This window comes from Oryza brachyantha, chromosome 2 (assembly GCF_000231095.2).
Source record: "Oryza brachyantha chromosome 2, ObraRS2, whole genome shotgun sequence".
Lineage (NCBI taxonomy): Eukaryota > Viridiplantae > Streptophyta > Magnoliopsida > Poales > Poaceae > Oryza > Oryza brachyantha.
The window spans coordinates 11,580,096-11,597,449 of record NC_023164.2 but is presented as its reverse complement, the minus strand read 5'-3'; the positions used below and the strand labels follow the sequence as shown (position 1 = coordinate 11,597,449).

Here is a 17,354-nt window from a genome sequence, read left to right as displayed (position 1 = left end):
CTTTGACATTAGATGCCTAGATATTTTCTTTCATGCCTATTTAGAACTTGATTGAACTCTTCTCTATTTTACAAAGTAATAGCTTTAGTTACTGGTACATTTTTAGTTGCCTTGTTGCCACATTCACATTCTCATTTTGTTTCAACTTTCCTAAGACAATATTGCGTGATTGTTATTGTGTATAAGACATTAAATATTTTTTTTATTGTTATACAGGTTAGAATGGATTTAGAAGGCATTAAGATTCTTTTGAGTTGTCCTAGAGGTTCTATGGAGTACTTAGCTGGAGTAGATGGATTTCTTAAATTTGCATATAGAGATAAGTCAGAAGATACCAAGATTCATTGCCCATGTGAGATATGTGTACACACTATGCTATTGTCAAAGAATGATGTTTATGATCATTTGGTGTGCAACGGAATGCTTCAAAGTTATATAGAGTGGGATTTTCATGGTGAATCTTCAGAGGGGCATACTCGGAATCAACAACCACAACCTCACAATGAAGAAAGGAGCACTAATATGCATGAACTAATTAATGACGCACTCAGAAGTGTGTATGATGACATGCCTATGAGTGATGATCCAAATTTGTCAAGTTTAGGCACCGATGGGCCAAATTTAGAAGCTCAAGAATTTTATAAGCTGGTCAAAGATTCAGAGAAGCCTTTGCGGGATGGATGTGAATTATCGCATCTATCTCTACTAGTGCTTTTGTTCAACATGAAATCCATGAACAAATGGAGTGACAAATCATTTGGAAATTTACTTGATATTCTTCATATGGCAATTCCAAATGGAAATGAATTGCCAAAAAACTTCTATGAGGCTAAGAAGATTGTTTCAAAATTTGGCCTAGATTATCAACAGATTCATGCATGTCCAAACAATTGCCAGCTATTTTGGAAAGACAAGGTAAATGATGATTTTTGCTCAACTTGTAAGGCATCTAGGTGGAAAGATAGAAAACCAGAAACCAAGTTAACAAAGAAAGAAAAAAAGAAAGCAACACCAAGCAAAGTTTTACGATACTCCCCAATAAAGGACAGACTGAAAAGATTGTTCATGTGTAGAGAAACAGCATCACTCCCACGATGGCATGATGAAGAGCGCTTAAAGGATGGTGCTCTTCGGCATCCAGCTGATTCTCTAGCTTGGAAAAGTTTTGATGAAAGATTTCCACCATTTTCATCGGATTGTCATCATATTCGATTTGGGTTGGCTACTGATGGGTTTAATCCATATGGTATGTTGAGCTCTACTTATAGTTGTTGGCCAGTTGTTTTAGTAATATATAATCTGCCACCATGGCTTTGCATGAAGGAACCATATCTGTTTTTGTCATTAATTATTCCTGGGCCCAAAACTCCTGGAGATAATATTCATGTTTTCCTTCAACCTCTTTTAGATGATTTGAAAGACATATTTGTGAATGGCATTCCCACATATGATGCATCTAGAAATGAAACTTTTAATCTAAGAGCAGCTGTGCTATGGACTATAAATGACTTACCAGCTTTAGGAATGCTAGCTTCACATATGGTGCACGGAGAATTTGCATGTCCACCTTGTGGTCAAAATGTATGGTCCAAACGTTTGAAACATGGGAAGAAATCTTGTTTTATGGGTCATCGTCGACTCCTACCACCTGATCATGAATTTCGTTTTGATAAAAATTCTTTTGATGGAACCATAGAGACTAGTACAGAACCTATAACTTACTATGGACGTCCAGTACTGGGTGAAATAAATGCTATTGATGATTTTAAGAAGTCAAAAACTTATAAAGCAGTAAGTAGTCTATTCACATTACCTTATTGGGACGGCAATCTTCTTCGACACAATCTTGATGTGATGCACATAGAAAAAAATGTGTGCGACAATATTTATGGAACTCTTCTAAATTTAGAAGGTAAGTCAAAGGATAATCTCCAAGCTCGTCTCAATCTCAAAGAAATGAACATTAGAGCAGAGCTCCATCCACAACAAACAGCATCAGGCAAGTTTTACTTACCACCAGGAAGCTTTACTATGTCCAAAAGTGAGAAGCAATTATTCTGTAAAAATATTCGAGGTATAAAAGTTCCCGATGGGTATTCTGGAAATATATCTAGATCAGTGAATTGTGATGAAGGAAAAATTCATGGGCTCAAGACACATGATTGTCATGTTCTAATGCAACAATTCATGCTAACTGCTGTGAGGGGTATTCTTCCAGATGATGTCACATCAGTCCTATTTGACTTGTTTGCTTACTTCCGTGGGATATGTGCAAAAGTTCTTTGCGAAGTTCCTTGATATTGGAAGTCCCTTGATGAAAATTGTTTAGGGCTGTCCAAATCTCATTCGCAGTTTCAAGATGAGAAACACGATCAAAATCAGAACGAGATATTCCATTAAGTAAAATATTACGAGTTTTGCAATTATTTTCAAATTGAGTTTTTCGAGCAGCAGTATTAATCTGATCAGGAATTTCATAGGGATTTTCAACTTTTAACCAAATATCATAATCCTCAGCCATAATATAAGATTTCATCTTTTTACACCAATAGGGAAAATCAGTACCATCGAACACATGTGGCTTAGTTGAAAATTTATTAGCCATAGCAACTCAAGATCAAATAAAAATCAGAAAAGATACAAACGAGGCTCTGATACCACTTGTAGGATTGAAACAGAGTTAAACAGACTTACCAGAGGGGGGTGAATGGTAGAGAAGACCAAAACCCAAAAATCTTTCGCGGAATAAAAGATTACCTCTGTCGAAGAATATCTTGATCGCCTCACTCCTATGCCACCGCTACCTTGATCGTGCCGCTCCTGTGCCGCCGATCAGATCGTCAGATCGCACCACTCCTATGCCGCCGATCAGATCGTCGAAATCCAGAAAATCACTAGTAGATGAAAGTCGAAGACGTAGATCGAATGAACTTGACTTTATTGCATCAACTAGAATTTACAAAGCGCACCAACAACGCTCCTCGCAAAATTGTTGATCTAGAACCAACAACTATTCAACTCAAATTTTCTAATTCTAAATCTCACAAAAAGCACACCGGGGGCATACTCCTCAGTACCTATTTATATCAAAAAAATCTTTCTCTGACTAGGAATCAGACTCCTTATCCTAGTAGGACTCATCTCCAAAATTATCTCCAATTAGAACCCAAAACCAAATCTCGGTGCTACAGTAACGCGGCCGCTACAGTATCCCGATTTGCTACGGTTTTCTGGGTCCGCTATAGTAATCCGATCCGATTAGCTACAGTGCCCGAACCCGTTTGCTACAGTACCGCGCTACTGTAGCGATCCGATTCATGTAGCAACTTCCTCTTTTTCCTTATCCGATTTACTTCGCGGTTTTCCGACGCTTACACAAGCAACATGTGAAGCCCGTTACGATTCCACCTTACACGGTGTTCCTCCACCATGTGTCACCTCGTATTCAACATCGTCACCCGGCATTCTCGATCGTCCGGACCTCAGCTCCTCCTGAGCTTAGTCACGATCCCACCGCCGTTGACCGATATTGACTTCTGAGAATCACGACTCCAGTCCAACCATGTCACATGGCATCCCGACCATCCAGACCTCGGTTCCTCCCTGAACCTAGTCATGGTCCTTAATAGCCATTGACCACAGTTGACTTCAAGTCACCTGCACACATAGAGACAAACCAACCGCTTTCGGGCACAGATATTGCAACCTGACCCACATTAGTTACACACACTCACACAACACCATACCCGTTTCTAGACCAAATTCTGTCACTTTACAAGCCAATTGTTCATCACAATATATAGATCATGACTATGATCTTACAAATTTCACCGACCCCCCCTCCCCACCCCTGTTTTCTCTCGTGGGAGAACTTCTTGGGGAACACGTTTGTTGTGCTTGTATGTTGCATAAGAAAAAGAGAAAGAGAAAAAGAAGTTGGTACGTTAGTTTATGGTCTCCAATTTAGGTCCTGTTTGGAGAACTTGAGAAACCAACTTCTCAAAACGTGAAAGAGCTGGTTTTCCAACTTCTTATTTCAACTTCATTTTCTAGATTTTATATCTACACATTCTCAAAAGAGTTATTGACTTATGAAGATTTTATTAGAAGCCGTAATTGTCAGAAACTCTCTCAAGCACGGCCTTAATCTAGTCAGTGTATGCTAAAAAAAAGAAAGAGAAATTTAGGGATGAGAAATATAGGGTTGGATTTTGATATACGCACCCTCACCTTTTGGCTTCTGCTTATGATTATAAGCCAAATTTTAAATTTTTAAACTGATTTTGAGATTTTTCACTAAAGTTTATTTTATAGTCTTGGCTTTTAGATCGCTATAAACACATATATAAAAGTTTTATTCGTAAATTATTTTCCTTCTATAAATCTGTTGTTTTACTTTTCTTTTAAAAACCCAAAAAAACGATACAACGTAGTTTTAGAATCTTAAAATTAAAGCATCCCCTATTTAACATTTGGGGCTTTGAAATAAGGCCTATTGTTAGAGATGCTCTGAACGCACGAGAGGATCAAACCTATGTGTGGTTTGGAAGTTGTAACTCATCAATTTACCATCCAGCCAACTTGGGCACCTTGTCTAAAGAGGAAATATGCATAGTGAATAAATATTCGAATTCAGCAATTTTACCAACCAAACCGGCCATCCAATTTCACCTACTGTAGTACTATTTTTTTTCTTACTATGGTTTCGATGTTGATCTTAATTTTGGAAGTTAAACTGTTGATTTGTGGAGGACTGGAGACTATCCTTTTTTCAATATGCACCCTTTGATCTGTTTCTGCAGAAGACACTGTTTTGTTATGCCGGCGTCGATCACAATGCAGAGTTCGCTAGCATTGTTCTGCTTTTATTGATCACAGTGCGAAGTTGTGTTGGGGGAGGGGTCTATGTACTTTGCAATCGTTTTCTGTTGCTGTAGATCAATCAGCGATATCACAGATTATTTTCCTGATTTCTGTTGAATCAATATGAAATCAACAAGGTTGTTGGCATTGTGCATTTCGGTTTTCTGTTTCAGAATGGTTATCGTTGCCGGTGGTGATACTTGGGTATCATTGCCGGGTACTCACTGCCGATTTGAAAAGTTTGCAGTGAAAGCCAGTTATGTAAAAATGTTGCAGTGAAAGCCAGTTATGTATAAACAGGTATTGCTGTTTCTCTACTGATGATGCATGCGGCATGCCATTTGATAAGTAAAATGTACAGTCAGTCAATAAGCCAAAATGGCATCTACTTGACAAGTAAAATGTACAGTACTAAGCCAAAATGTCATTGATTTCAGGTGACTTAGAAAGTGAGAATTAGCAAACTATAAAAAAAGTGACGTTTATTAAGACGAGTATGTACAACATAGTGTACAGAGAGGTGATAATGGACCTAACTATTTTATCTATAAACTTTAAAGGTCAGGTTGAAAATAAAATTATATAGAACTTTGAGCTATTTTTTTAAAAAAATTAAATAAGGTTATGAAAAAACCTACGGGCCTTAGCTCATTCCCACCCCTAAGTGTACATGATGGAGAGCCTCTAGAATTTGGATACTTTCCCTTTTGTACGTGTAAGGGTAGGGAATGAATAAAAACATTGAAACGTATATAATTACGACTCTGTATATCTTGTCATGAGCCTACGATAGTAAAATGAGCACTCCAAAGTAAAGAATAAATACTCAATTACACAGAATAACAGCAGGTTATCTTTAAAAAATGTAGAAAAGTGGTATGGTTTTTATTTGAAAACTTATGTTTACGTGGTTAATAGCATATTGATCCTAATTGCTGTTTCGCCAAACATATAACATCACTGTTGCGTGGCATGCTGTGGTACAGACAATTATTGATCTCAAACAGAATACCAATTCCACTATAGTTCAGGCATCCTGGTTTCTGTTCATAATCATATATACCAACCAATGAGAAAATCTGGGACAATAATGAAAAGGACAGTTTAAAGAGTGGTTCATAATAAACCAAAAACAGTAAGAGGATACATACAAGTGTAAAAGACATTCTAAACAAGAGACTTTACAAGGTTTCAGCCGTGAGGTCTTCTAGGACGTTCTCCATTTCAATTCCAATTGGATGCGGCCATTTTTCGAGTCAATCAGATGGAATTTCTCATTGATCCTCTTATTGTTTATAACATCTGCAAGACTGATGACAACATATCCAAGATTTTCCTAAAAAGAAGCAGCATAGAAGGGCAGAAGGATCAATTGAAAAATAGAACATGAATATAAAGCAATGAATCAGTGACCAATAAGGTTGTAAGTATTTAAGGAGACATCTGCTATAGCATCCAGATGTTATGATGCATTCTTCAAATTTCATAACTTTCAAGTGGATATGAACTTCACAATCAACCCTAAGAAAACCATCTCTAGTCAGGTTAACAAATCTTAAGCCAAACATTATTCGGATGGTTATTTTGGATCAACAGTATTATTGGCGTTTCCTTCCACATCAAAAAGTAACTCATCACTGAAAACTCTATTCAATGCATCCAGTGATGGTTGCTTACTAGTTGTGTCTAATACCAAATAGTTAGCTTTCTATGCCTGTAGGTCACTATTTGGTGTCTAATACCAAATAGTAACATATCTTTGTTCTAGGCTTCTAGCCCATGACAGCTTAAGGGGATTGAGATCTTCTGCAGTCAAAGTCACCGTACCTTTGCCACTGACATGTGGGCCCAAGGCCACTAGGCCCACGTGTCAGTGGCAAAGTCACGTGACTTCGACTGCAGATGAACCTGATCCAGCCTAAGGGGCCCTTAGGCTATCTTCAAATTCTTGATTAGTGGCAGTACTTACACATATCAGCATAGCAGAATGCATACGCCCAACCACCAAACAAGACATTGATAAGCAGCTAGCAACAGCATATGCAATGAGGAAATTAGGAAGATTTAACAAATTGAAAATATCGGAACTCGGAAGCGCTAAGTAGGCCCTCTACTCTAGGCTTCCATGACTGTAAATGCTAAGTGCCCCTCCTGGGCAACTGTAAACACATTCCTACGAAATAGTAAATGAACCCCTACAAAGCAGTAAATGTATCACATGCTGTAAATACATTCCCATCACAGTAAATACATTCCTCAAGGTAGCAAATTCAAATCTTGGTTGTGCCCCTTAATGTTAATGAAACAGTCTGTTCCATTAAAAACAACTCAATCTTACAGGTCAAAAGAATTTGGTAACTTCATATCAATAATAACAATTAGACGCTGAAAACTGCATTTTCCACCAAGTTTCCTAAGGGTTCTCTCCTTACTGTTTACTAGATGGATACCTCACGCGTTGCTGCGAGAAAAATGTATGATAATATAGTAGATATGAATTCTAAAAAAAATTCTTCCCTACCATACGATTTTTTTCATGTGTTTATATATTTTTGTGCCTTTATCAATTATCCATAAATTATAATAGTTGGGTTGTATGGTAAATTATAATAGTTGGGTTGTATGGTGTGCCTTTTGGGGGAAGAGATGTAATTTACACTCTTCATGAATCATCCAAATGCTAAAAACAATTGAAGTGATATGAAGAGATACAATTTACACTCTTGATATATCATCCTAAGACTAAAAAGAATTAAGATGTTGTGACTTAATTTATACCCTTGATGTATCATAGTAAGGCTAAAAACAATTGAGATGATATGGCTTAATTGACACCTTTAATGTATCATCTTAAGGCTAAAAACAATTTAGATGATGTGGCTTCATGAGAGAAGAGAGAATGGCATTAACTTTATAGAAAGTAGGGATTAGAATTGCAGCTAGAATTGTCAGACACTCCCTCTATTTCATATTATAAGTCATTTTGGGTTTGTCCTAAGACAAACCCTTTCAAGTTTAAGCTTATAGATATGTTGCTATATTTTTCTATGAATTTGATGCAACTTGAAGAGGTTTGACTTAGGACAAAACCAAAGTGACTTAAAATGTAATAATATGAAATAGAGGAAGTAGAGCTTTATTTTCCCTGAGCAGCTGCTGTTCTACAGTGGAAACTGGAAAGCATGTGTCTAGCAACAATGTTCAGTATTTATAGCTTGACTCTTTTCCAATAGAATCACACAGTGACCAAAGTACAAATTTCCATGAATTTTTTATCACTATATGTCGATGTCACAAAATAAATAGAGATGATCAGATGGCAGAATGTATACCTTGGAATGTATACCGATGCTTGGTGGTCTGCTAATGACTTCAATTTGCATTTTATCATTTATGGGTGGTTCCTCGCAGACAAACTGAAATTCTTGCTCCCAACGTGGGTCGCGATTCTTCTTAATATGCTGCATAAACAAGATTACAAGATCAAACATTATATTTTGTAATGTGGTGACTAAAACTATCAACAGATTTTAATATTTGCTACAATAAATGCCAATGGTGAAAGTTTATTACACATGTAAACCTGTTATGCGTACCTTGGTCTTCCTTTCTTCACCTCTAAACCCAATTCTTACATATGGATTAGTATGGTGCTTTCCTTCAACATCTTGCGCTTCATGAACGATAACTACCAGCAAACCACCACCTTCAGGTGTGCCTTCAGGGGCTTTTTCAATGATACCAGACTCATCACTTGTATCAACATCAGAATCACCCTCCTTGAAAGGTCTATATGTTACATCAACTGTGAGTTGCCCCCGGAACTTGTCATTTGCTGGGTCATTAGCATCCATAGTCTTGTGCAAGTCAAGTGTAAGTGACTTTGTTTCATCAGGAATAAGGTCCTTCAACGGGATAACATTCATTCCAATCTTGTCGTGCTTCCCAACCTGACAAGAAAGATATATATTGGATTGAAAGCATAGTGCTGGTTTAAACAGCTGAGGGGGATGTTTAAAATTATTAACCATTACCTGCTCCCAATCATAAACAGTAAGCTCAAGAGCCTGAGATTCTGGGTCTTTGACAACTAATTTGAAATTTTCATTCCATTCAGGGTTCAAGTTGCTTCGCTTCACTGAAGTTTTCTTTGATGGGAGTTTGTCCTCTGTTAACTTTAACTTCACATATGGATCTGACTTTCCCAGAAAATCCTTCTTGGTGAGCTTCACAGCCCGTACGATGTTAACATCCAAAATTCCAACAGGCTTCTTTTGTGCTCTTCAATATGTTATAAAAAGAAGATAACAAATTAGCATCCAAAAGGACATGTCTCGCAAAGCAATTAAACAAATTATATCCTGCATTACTTTTCTGGGTCCATGATTGGCACCTCAAGTACTTTTGGCCACAAGTACATGTTTGCAACCTGAGTCTTGATAATCTCCTGCAATGTGGGGAAGAGTCAACAGTTGCAGACATGTCATGAGTATTTGTGAAGAAAAAAGACCACATATTAACTTAGTGGACAGTTCAAAATTTAGACTAAAATGTAGTAGTTGAATAATCAAAGAAAACCAGATTGCTGAGTGCTTAGGCCGAAAACTGTGAATTGTTTACTACAAGAGTAGCAGCGCTATATGAACAGTACGGTGTGGTTATAATAGCTTTTGTGCAGTACCACTGTCACATCTGTTTAGCTGGACTTATTTTCTAGCAACACTTTCACGCATATTTGTCAGCTGTCACTTCTGACCTTTTCATGTGTTTACAAATACTTGTCACCCATGTTTCCCGATGCATATTTTTCTACTCCCCCCTTAGTAATTTTCTTCATCCTAGTCTCTCCAGCACAAATTTTCCTACACCAACCAACAGAATGTTCCTACTTCCTCATTAGTTTGGAGGGCAATGTGATCATTGCATACCCAGGCAAATGATTGGCTAGATATGAGTGCTATGATCAAAAGCGACAAGTAAACATGATTGGAGGGAGTATTTCTGAGTTATATATCTATCTATTAATTCAAAGGTCGCCAAACATTGTCTTGTTAAGACCTTCTCTATATAAGGGATATGTCAGATCATTCATTATTCTACAAATTCATTAACACCAGAAATTTAATTGAGATAAATGAAATATAATCCTATTGGCTATATTCTAAGAACTCAACAAGGAAGCTCTGTTACCTGAACAAATACATAAAGACCCGGTATTGCCATGAGATCTGCTCCTATGAGTTTCAGACCAAAATCAACATGTGGCTGCAAAGAAGAATTTATGAATTGATGATTCCATCAGAAATGGCTAGACTGAATATATGCTTCAGGATTTACCTTCTCCATGAGTGAAACCGCTATCTTAGCAAAACAAGGAAAGTTAGGCACCAAGGGCTTCAACGTTATGCGTGGTAGGGCAAAAACTTGCAAATCAATAACCTACAACATTAGATATATAATACTGGATCAGCATAACTTATGAATGGAATTTTAAATCTGTAAATTAGCTTGATACCATGGAGACAAGAGTCTACAAAAATTATATGTGCTACATTCTCATGAATTGCTGTACCTGTGCAGTTGCTTTTAGCCCGAATGCTTTGACTACAACAGTGATATTTGGATTTCCAGCCCACTTGACGGAAGGTTCCATTATAAGTTCTTGCTCATCTGTAGTGTAAACCTTCATCCCTATATCAAGGTTATGCAAATATGGTATCACCTCATCATATGAAAATCGGAAAAAAAAAACACGCCATACGCAATTACAATATCTAGTTGCATAAGAGATTCTATAAAATCAGGTTACGTATAACAGGAGCCATCAAAGTCAACAATGTGCTGTATATCAGCTTATTTATAGATTGGCACATACTGGATTGGATTTTAAATTACATGGCAGGTGTTGCGGCAGAAAAATGTTTTGAGAACATTTTCAGGCTGGAATGCAGATGTTGAATGCATTAAAGCATTTCTTTTTCTTTCATAAAAGATATAACATAAAGTGGTGACTTATCAATCTAACAAGTTTGCACTCCCTCCCTCCCTCCCCCCCTCCCTCCCTCCCTCCCTCTCTCTCTCTCTCTCTCTCCCTCCCTCTCTCTCTCTCTCCCCATCCCCGCTTTACCGGGAACAAAGTTTCCAACTCTGTTTAAATTATTAGCTTTCACTACAACTGGCCATGCATAAACTTCTTTACCATTAATGAAATTATGTTTCTTTCTTGAAAATGGTAGAGCTCAAAACAAAAGCAATATCAGAACCAAGGGGAGTGGAACTATCAGAGTGGAAACATGCTGGTATAGACTATAGCTCGGCAATTCATATTAGAAATACCAAAGAGCAGAACCATTCATGATTGCAACATACTACATGCAGAATACCTAGTAATGTTGCTCCTGAGGTAATATTTGCTTTTTACTTCTCTTTTTTATTCTTTAGCCACAAATGAGTTTCTCCTGTAGTAAACATATTTCTGTGTAGGTTATTGAAGATAAGGGCTAAGATGGTGCTCTTGGTCATGTGCAGTAAGCTAGTAATTCCTTTTGTGCTGCTTGCAGGATACCTGCCATTTGATGATGAAAATATTATCTCCCTCTATAATAAGGTAATTTTTAGAAGGTTAACCAAATCTTAAACACCAATATACCAGGTTATGATACATTCTTTTGTTTTCATTCTGCCTGGAGATTTCTGGAGCTCAGATTACTTGTCCCTCTTGCCTTTCTGCTGAAGCTAAGGCTAATTGTTAGAATTCTGGATCAGAATCCTGCTACTGGATCTCAATGGAGATTAGAGCTTCAAAAGGTATCATCTATCAATGGTGTTACTCTTATTATGGTCAACTGATGATTTTCTGTTTGTTTGGATTAGAAAATATTACTATGTAGGGATGAAAACGGTACGGAAATTTACCGGCAATACCAATACTGTTTCCGAAAATAATAATATAAAAATGATATATTGCCGACCATTACCATTTTTAAAATTTAACATTTTCAGTTTCTGTCTGAACTTTATTGAATTTCGCACTAGTAGTGCAATTCATAAATTTTCATAAATATGGAAATTTCCCGACTGAACCGATACCGGTTCCGACCATTTTCATCCCTATTACTATGAACAGTTCTACCAAAAACTCTCAATGCAGCCAAAGGATGTTTGGGAATGTGAAGATGCAGCTGAGTCCATGAGCTAAGCAGCATGAGGTTCTCTGCAGACTAGCTTTCAGAGCTTAGTGCTAGATTTCTCAGTTTCCTCTCCTACCATCACATGACCAATGTACTGAACTAAGAGACTAAGTGGCAGATTTAGATAATCATTCTCAGCATGTTTCCCCAAACTTGATCTTGGGGGGAATTAGGTTATATATGCTGATGATCAATCACCATATTTTTATGCAGGTCTTTGCAACCAAAAAAATGGATTGGGTTCAAGAAATATATTAAACAAACTTCAATGCTTTCCTATAGATTTTATGTAAGAAGTTATCAAGTTATAGGCCCGCTTCAACATGGAACCTTGAGTCACACTGTACATGTGAAGATTTACAAGTTCAATGCCGTACAAGGCTGATCAAAATCTACATAACCTTTTGGGTGCAATATTCAATCACTGATCCTACTTGGCTTATATTTGTATAACTCGGCTAACATACAATTTACCTTTTAAGCTAGGCCATAGAAGGAGCTATATCATAAAACAGGTTAAATGGCACCATAATCCGACATGTTTTATAGGGGTGGGGGAAAAATACCGAAAGACGAACCAACCCAAACTGGAGGTTTTTTGGGTCGCCGGTTTTTCCTTTGGTTTTATTTTTCCGCTTGTTCAGTCTTCGGTATTTCTCAAAAACTGACGGCGCCGAAAAGCAAAAGTGTGTACGTGCACTGCTACCCATCTCATGACATAGTCCCTTTCGAAAGTAAAATCTCAATGCCCATTTAAATCAACTAGGCCAAAGCCCATTAACCCAACATTGCTCCCCGTGGGCTTGGATGGGTGCTCACTTGTGGCTGTCCCAATGACCCCAGGAACTTGTGCTAGTTGAGTTCTTCGGTCTTCCAGGTAAACCGAGTAACCGAACCAAAGACACTCCATTTAATTTGTGTGTTCTATGTTTTTTGAGAAAATAGTTTGATTGGCATTTATAAGAAACCAAACTTATAGATAACCGTGCAAACCGAACCAATTTAACCAGAAAAACCGAATGCACAGCCCTAATGATTCGCACAACAAGTGAAAGTGAGTGTTCAAAATATGTTTGGATTTATTTATATTATATGATTATTAAGTCTAGCCAGACAGTTACTTATTGCTGGTTTTATCTTTTTCGTGATGATTGATAATCCCATATCCAGATAATAACTGGTTAAATGACTTAATGTACTTTTATATGAAGGTCAAACATTTCCCTAGGAAGTACTTCAGTGAGATTAAATTGATCTGAAACGTCTGTAACCAAAACTTCAGAGTAGAACTAACCTTGAAATGTCGGTGGTAATGAACCTAACGTTAATGTCTCAAATTCAACTGAATCAATCTTATACTTGGCAGTGTTCTCAGCGATAATTGGCTTAGTGATTTCCTTTGCAGTTTTACATATTGCCTGTAAAAGACAATATTTACAAAACAGCAAAAATAAAAACTTGGACAAACAGTATTGCGCACATATGAACCTACCTTGTCAAGATAGGGCCACATGGTCTCGACAAACTTGTTTAGCCAATCAATCTTTATCAACAAAAAGGGAAAATTTGCAATGTTAAACAATAGGCTTATTAACACAGAAACATATGGAATGGCAAGAGAATATAAGTTACATGTTCACCAAAGAGTAAGCATACCCGGTCAAAGTCTGGATTCTTCACCCAATGAGGAACCTCAGGAAGCATACTTTCCAGAAGTTTTATATCAAGTTCAACAAGTGGCCGCACTACAGGTTTCTGTCCAATTACCATTCAAGCAGGAAGTGGTGAGATGGTTAAGGGTAATTCAAGGTTGAATCATGCTATCATCATGACAGTGACAGAAGATACTGATTGATCAATCTCAAGCCGGAATATCAAATAATGGTTAATATATCTAAGAGAGTTCAAACCAATCTTTGGACCTCCAAGTGTGCTAATAAATTTATACATTTTATATGCAGTAAGTATGTACAATCTGTCCGGTTTTATTGTATTTCTCTATTAAAAAAGTTCAACATCAAAAAGTGCACAGTAGTAACCCAAAAATACAATGTGGCTGTTGTTTAGGACATACAAGCATAAAACAAAAATTAAGTCTGTCATCTGAAACCACTCCACGAGACGAAGAATTTCTGTGAAATTTGTAGTTAGGTGTTTTCTATTTGCCAAGTCAATTTATCTAAACCATTGGAACAAAGGAAGAATATTCAATCTGAAAAGGGAAGAGAAGTATAGCACCCATGAACAGATTTTTTTTTTAGACCAAAGGGCGAAGCCATGCTTCTATAGAAAACAGAGTACTAGACAGACCTTTATGAGATCGCTACAAAAGGCATACAAGCCATAGTTTAAAAGAAAAGGCCACCTCCATTTATAAAGTTGCTCTAGCAGATAGCAAGAGCATTTGGTTTGCTGTGATTCAAAACAAAGCCCTTTATTCACCCCAACTGTGCATAAAGAAAGATCGTTTATTGGCTATTGCAAACTGATTTTTTCTCATAGAACAACAACAATAGAGATACAGGGAATGCAGCTAAATCGGAGCATCCAATTAGACCAACCATCCTTACACACAAAAGCTAACTGCAGCTACACTAGACAAAAGGCCCAGACTAAACCATGAGTCTTTCAGAACTGCATGTCACTCTATCATCTCTACACGGACTTCAGAACCTCCCGAAACCATCACATTTCTCGCTTCCAGTTCCAGGCATTCACCCCGACGAGGGCAAACCACACGGAAGCATAGCATCCAAAGAAGAGGGAAGGCGAATCGTACCTTGACGTCGGTGGGCTGGAAGTAGATGAAGAGGTAGTACCCAATCACAAGCCCCATGGCGAGTCCCACCCCAAACCCGAAGAATCCCAGCACAGTGCTGAAAAACCCCATCTCCGCCGACGACAGCAGCAACAACAACAACAACAAGCAGAAGGAGAGGAGGAGGAGCAAGATATACAGGGCCTCAGCTCAGATCACATGAGGAGACCGGAAGGAAGCAGGAGCGGCAATGTCAACCCGAGGAAGAAGAGGACGGGATCTGGGAGAGACGGAGCCGGAGAGGAGGCGTTGCAGCGGCGCACAGTAACAGCCAGGATGGCATTGATGATAGCAAATCCCTCTCTCCCTCGCCCTCGCTAGTGGTAGGGAAGGGGACATGATTACTTATTAGTATCATCCTAATAATGGTGGCGCAAATGGGGCACCGGGGCCAAACGGGAAGCGAATCAAGATCAAGGAATGAAATGGTGGGGTTTATTGTATTATTATTTTCTGCCCAATTGGTCACGCAGAATAGATGGAGACGGAAGATGTTGAGGTGAGAGGAGAGGAGACGAGACGAGACGAAGGAAGGACGAGGTCGCCGGCTGGTGGTGTCGGCAGTGGAGCAACGCTCCCTCCTCCCGCATGTAGCGGCACAAACGAGTGATTATTTTTCAGGTAGGCTATTTATCCATCGTTTTAGAAATTTTTAATATACTAATCATTTTTTATTTATTATATTGCTTGAAGATGTGTATCGGTTGTCCATGTATTTGGTTTCCTTGATTATTGTTCGATTTAATCTAACTTCTTGTGAGTTTTTTTTTTATGAATGGATTGACTGATATATATGGTCCCTTTATTTTTAAGTCCGCTTCTCGTGGGTGTTTTTTTCGTTTCTAGGATGCGAGTCCTGTCTCTTTCGACCAACCTTTTGTGATTATTTTTTGGTCGCTTTCCGGTAGAGCACTGTGAGGGTGAGGTCCACGAGCTCTTTATACTTTCCCGTTCATCCACCGTTGTTATTTTACTGATATTTTAACAAGTTGACTCGGAATGAGTTTCTCGTGAGTAATCAAAAAAGTCATATAGCTGAGTTATTAGCGTTAGCGTAATATTGCTTAGAAAGAAAGGTCATGCTTGAAACAAAGGGCGCCTTCACCTAGTTTATCTAATTAGCGTACTTAAAACCAAAAAAGATATTAGTGTATGATTAATTAAATATTAGTTACTATATACCTAAAAATTAATCTATTTTTTTAAAGTAAATAAAAACAAGTTTTCTAAATCATTTTATAAAAAGATACATCGTTTATCCATTCAAATATGGACAGGAGAAAAGAGAGAAAATTAGTCCTATTTGTATCTGCGAACATGGTCAAAACAGACAAATGGTGAGTGTCGTGAACCACATTTGTGTTCAGTTAAAGGGATACACACGTCATGATATCCCAGTGCACGGTAAGAACTCTACGGTCCTTTGTGTTTGCCAGAGAGCAGATATTAGGGCAGATTGTCGTACTTAGTTCGTCTACCGTTTAGACACACGCTCCTAATTTATATACAATCTTTTTCTAGTAAAATACTTTATCCATTGGTTACATACAACAAATATAAATATAAAAAGATAAAGTATTAAATATGCTACATAAGTTGTCTATTTAGTTGTTTTTATATATTAAATAGACAGCAAATATATACTGTGGTACATGTCCTTAGTATAATAAGTGTTTGCTTGGGACTTGGGAGTTGGAATTATTTTTTCACGTGCAAAATATACTACAACAGTAATTGTGTGTGGCCAAAGTTACTGGTGAATGAAAATCTAACCAGCATTCGCTAACTGAAATATTGCAGAGCACAAAATATAAACATGGGGAGCTAGAATCAAAATCAGTTGGAAAAACAAGTGTGGAATCTGAAATAATGCACCCAAATGTCACACCAAATATCCAGATGGGACTAGAATCAGTAGAAACTCGGCGTACGGCACGGCGCCGGCGCTCGACGCGCCCGCCGCGCGCAGCCTCGTCCACGCCTCCTCCATCTGCGTGGCGCACATCACCTTCCGCGCCTCCGCCACCGTCAGCCCCGCCGCCGTCGATGGCGGCGGCTCCTCCCTCACCACCGGCAAATGCTGCAACGGCGCCGAGCCTGGTTGGATGCGCGGGAATGCCGGGTGGCAAGGAGGGAAGAGAGCGGTCGACGCAGGGCGCGGCCGACGGACGGCGGGGAGCGGCGACGGACGGCGCAGGGCGGGGTGTGGGAGGAGGAGATTGGCTAGGCGTGCGGCGCCGGGCCTGGTTGGATGCGCGGGAACGCCGGGCGGCGAGGAGGCAAGAGAGCGGCCGGCACAGGGCGCGGCTGGCGGACGGCAGGGCGCGGCGGCGGGCGGCGCAGGGGGGTTGGGGGGGAGGAGATCGACGAGGAGAGGAGATCGGATGGGCGTGCGTCGTTCCAGCGTTTTCTCGTTCTTGCGTTTTTTTATTCGGATAGCACGGCGTAGTTGGGGATAGCGCGGCGTCGTCGGCTGAGGATGA

The 17,354-nt window shown here is 38.8% G+C and overlaps 1 protein-coding gene across 1 annotated transcript; it reads right to left on the bottom strand.

The window, feature by feature from the left end:
• Positions 1 to 5,845: 5,845 nt before the first annotated feature.
• On the bottom strand, positions 5,846 to 16,015 carry LOC102700864 (synaptotagmin-2-like). The gene is made up of 12 exons (XM_006647177.3): positions 14,833 to 16,015; positions 13,710 to 13,808; positions 13,546 to 13,596; positions 13,348 to 13,471; positions 10,436 to 10,554; positions 10,201 to 10,302; positions 10,054 to 10,128; positions 9,234 to 9,310; positions 8,898 to 9,144; positions 8,460 to 8,813; positions 8,196 to 8,324; positions 5,846 to 6,199 (listed from the first exon to the last, which is right to left on the bottom strand). The coding sequence occupies exons 1-12, from the start codon at positions 14,941 to 14,943 to the stop codon at positions 6,071 to 6,073; spliced, it is 1,617 nt and encodes a 538-aa protein (XP_006647240.1). The 5' UTR covers positions 14,944 to 16,015; the 3' UTR covers positions 5,846 to 6,070.
• Between the last annotated feature and the right edge of the window lie 1,339 nt (positions 16,016 to 17,354).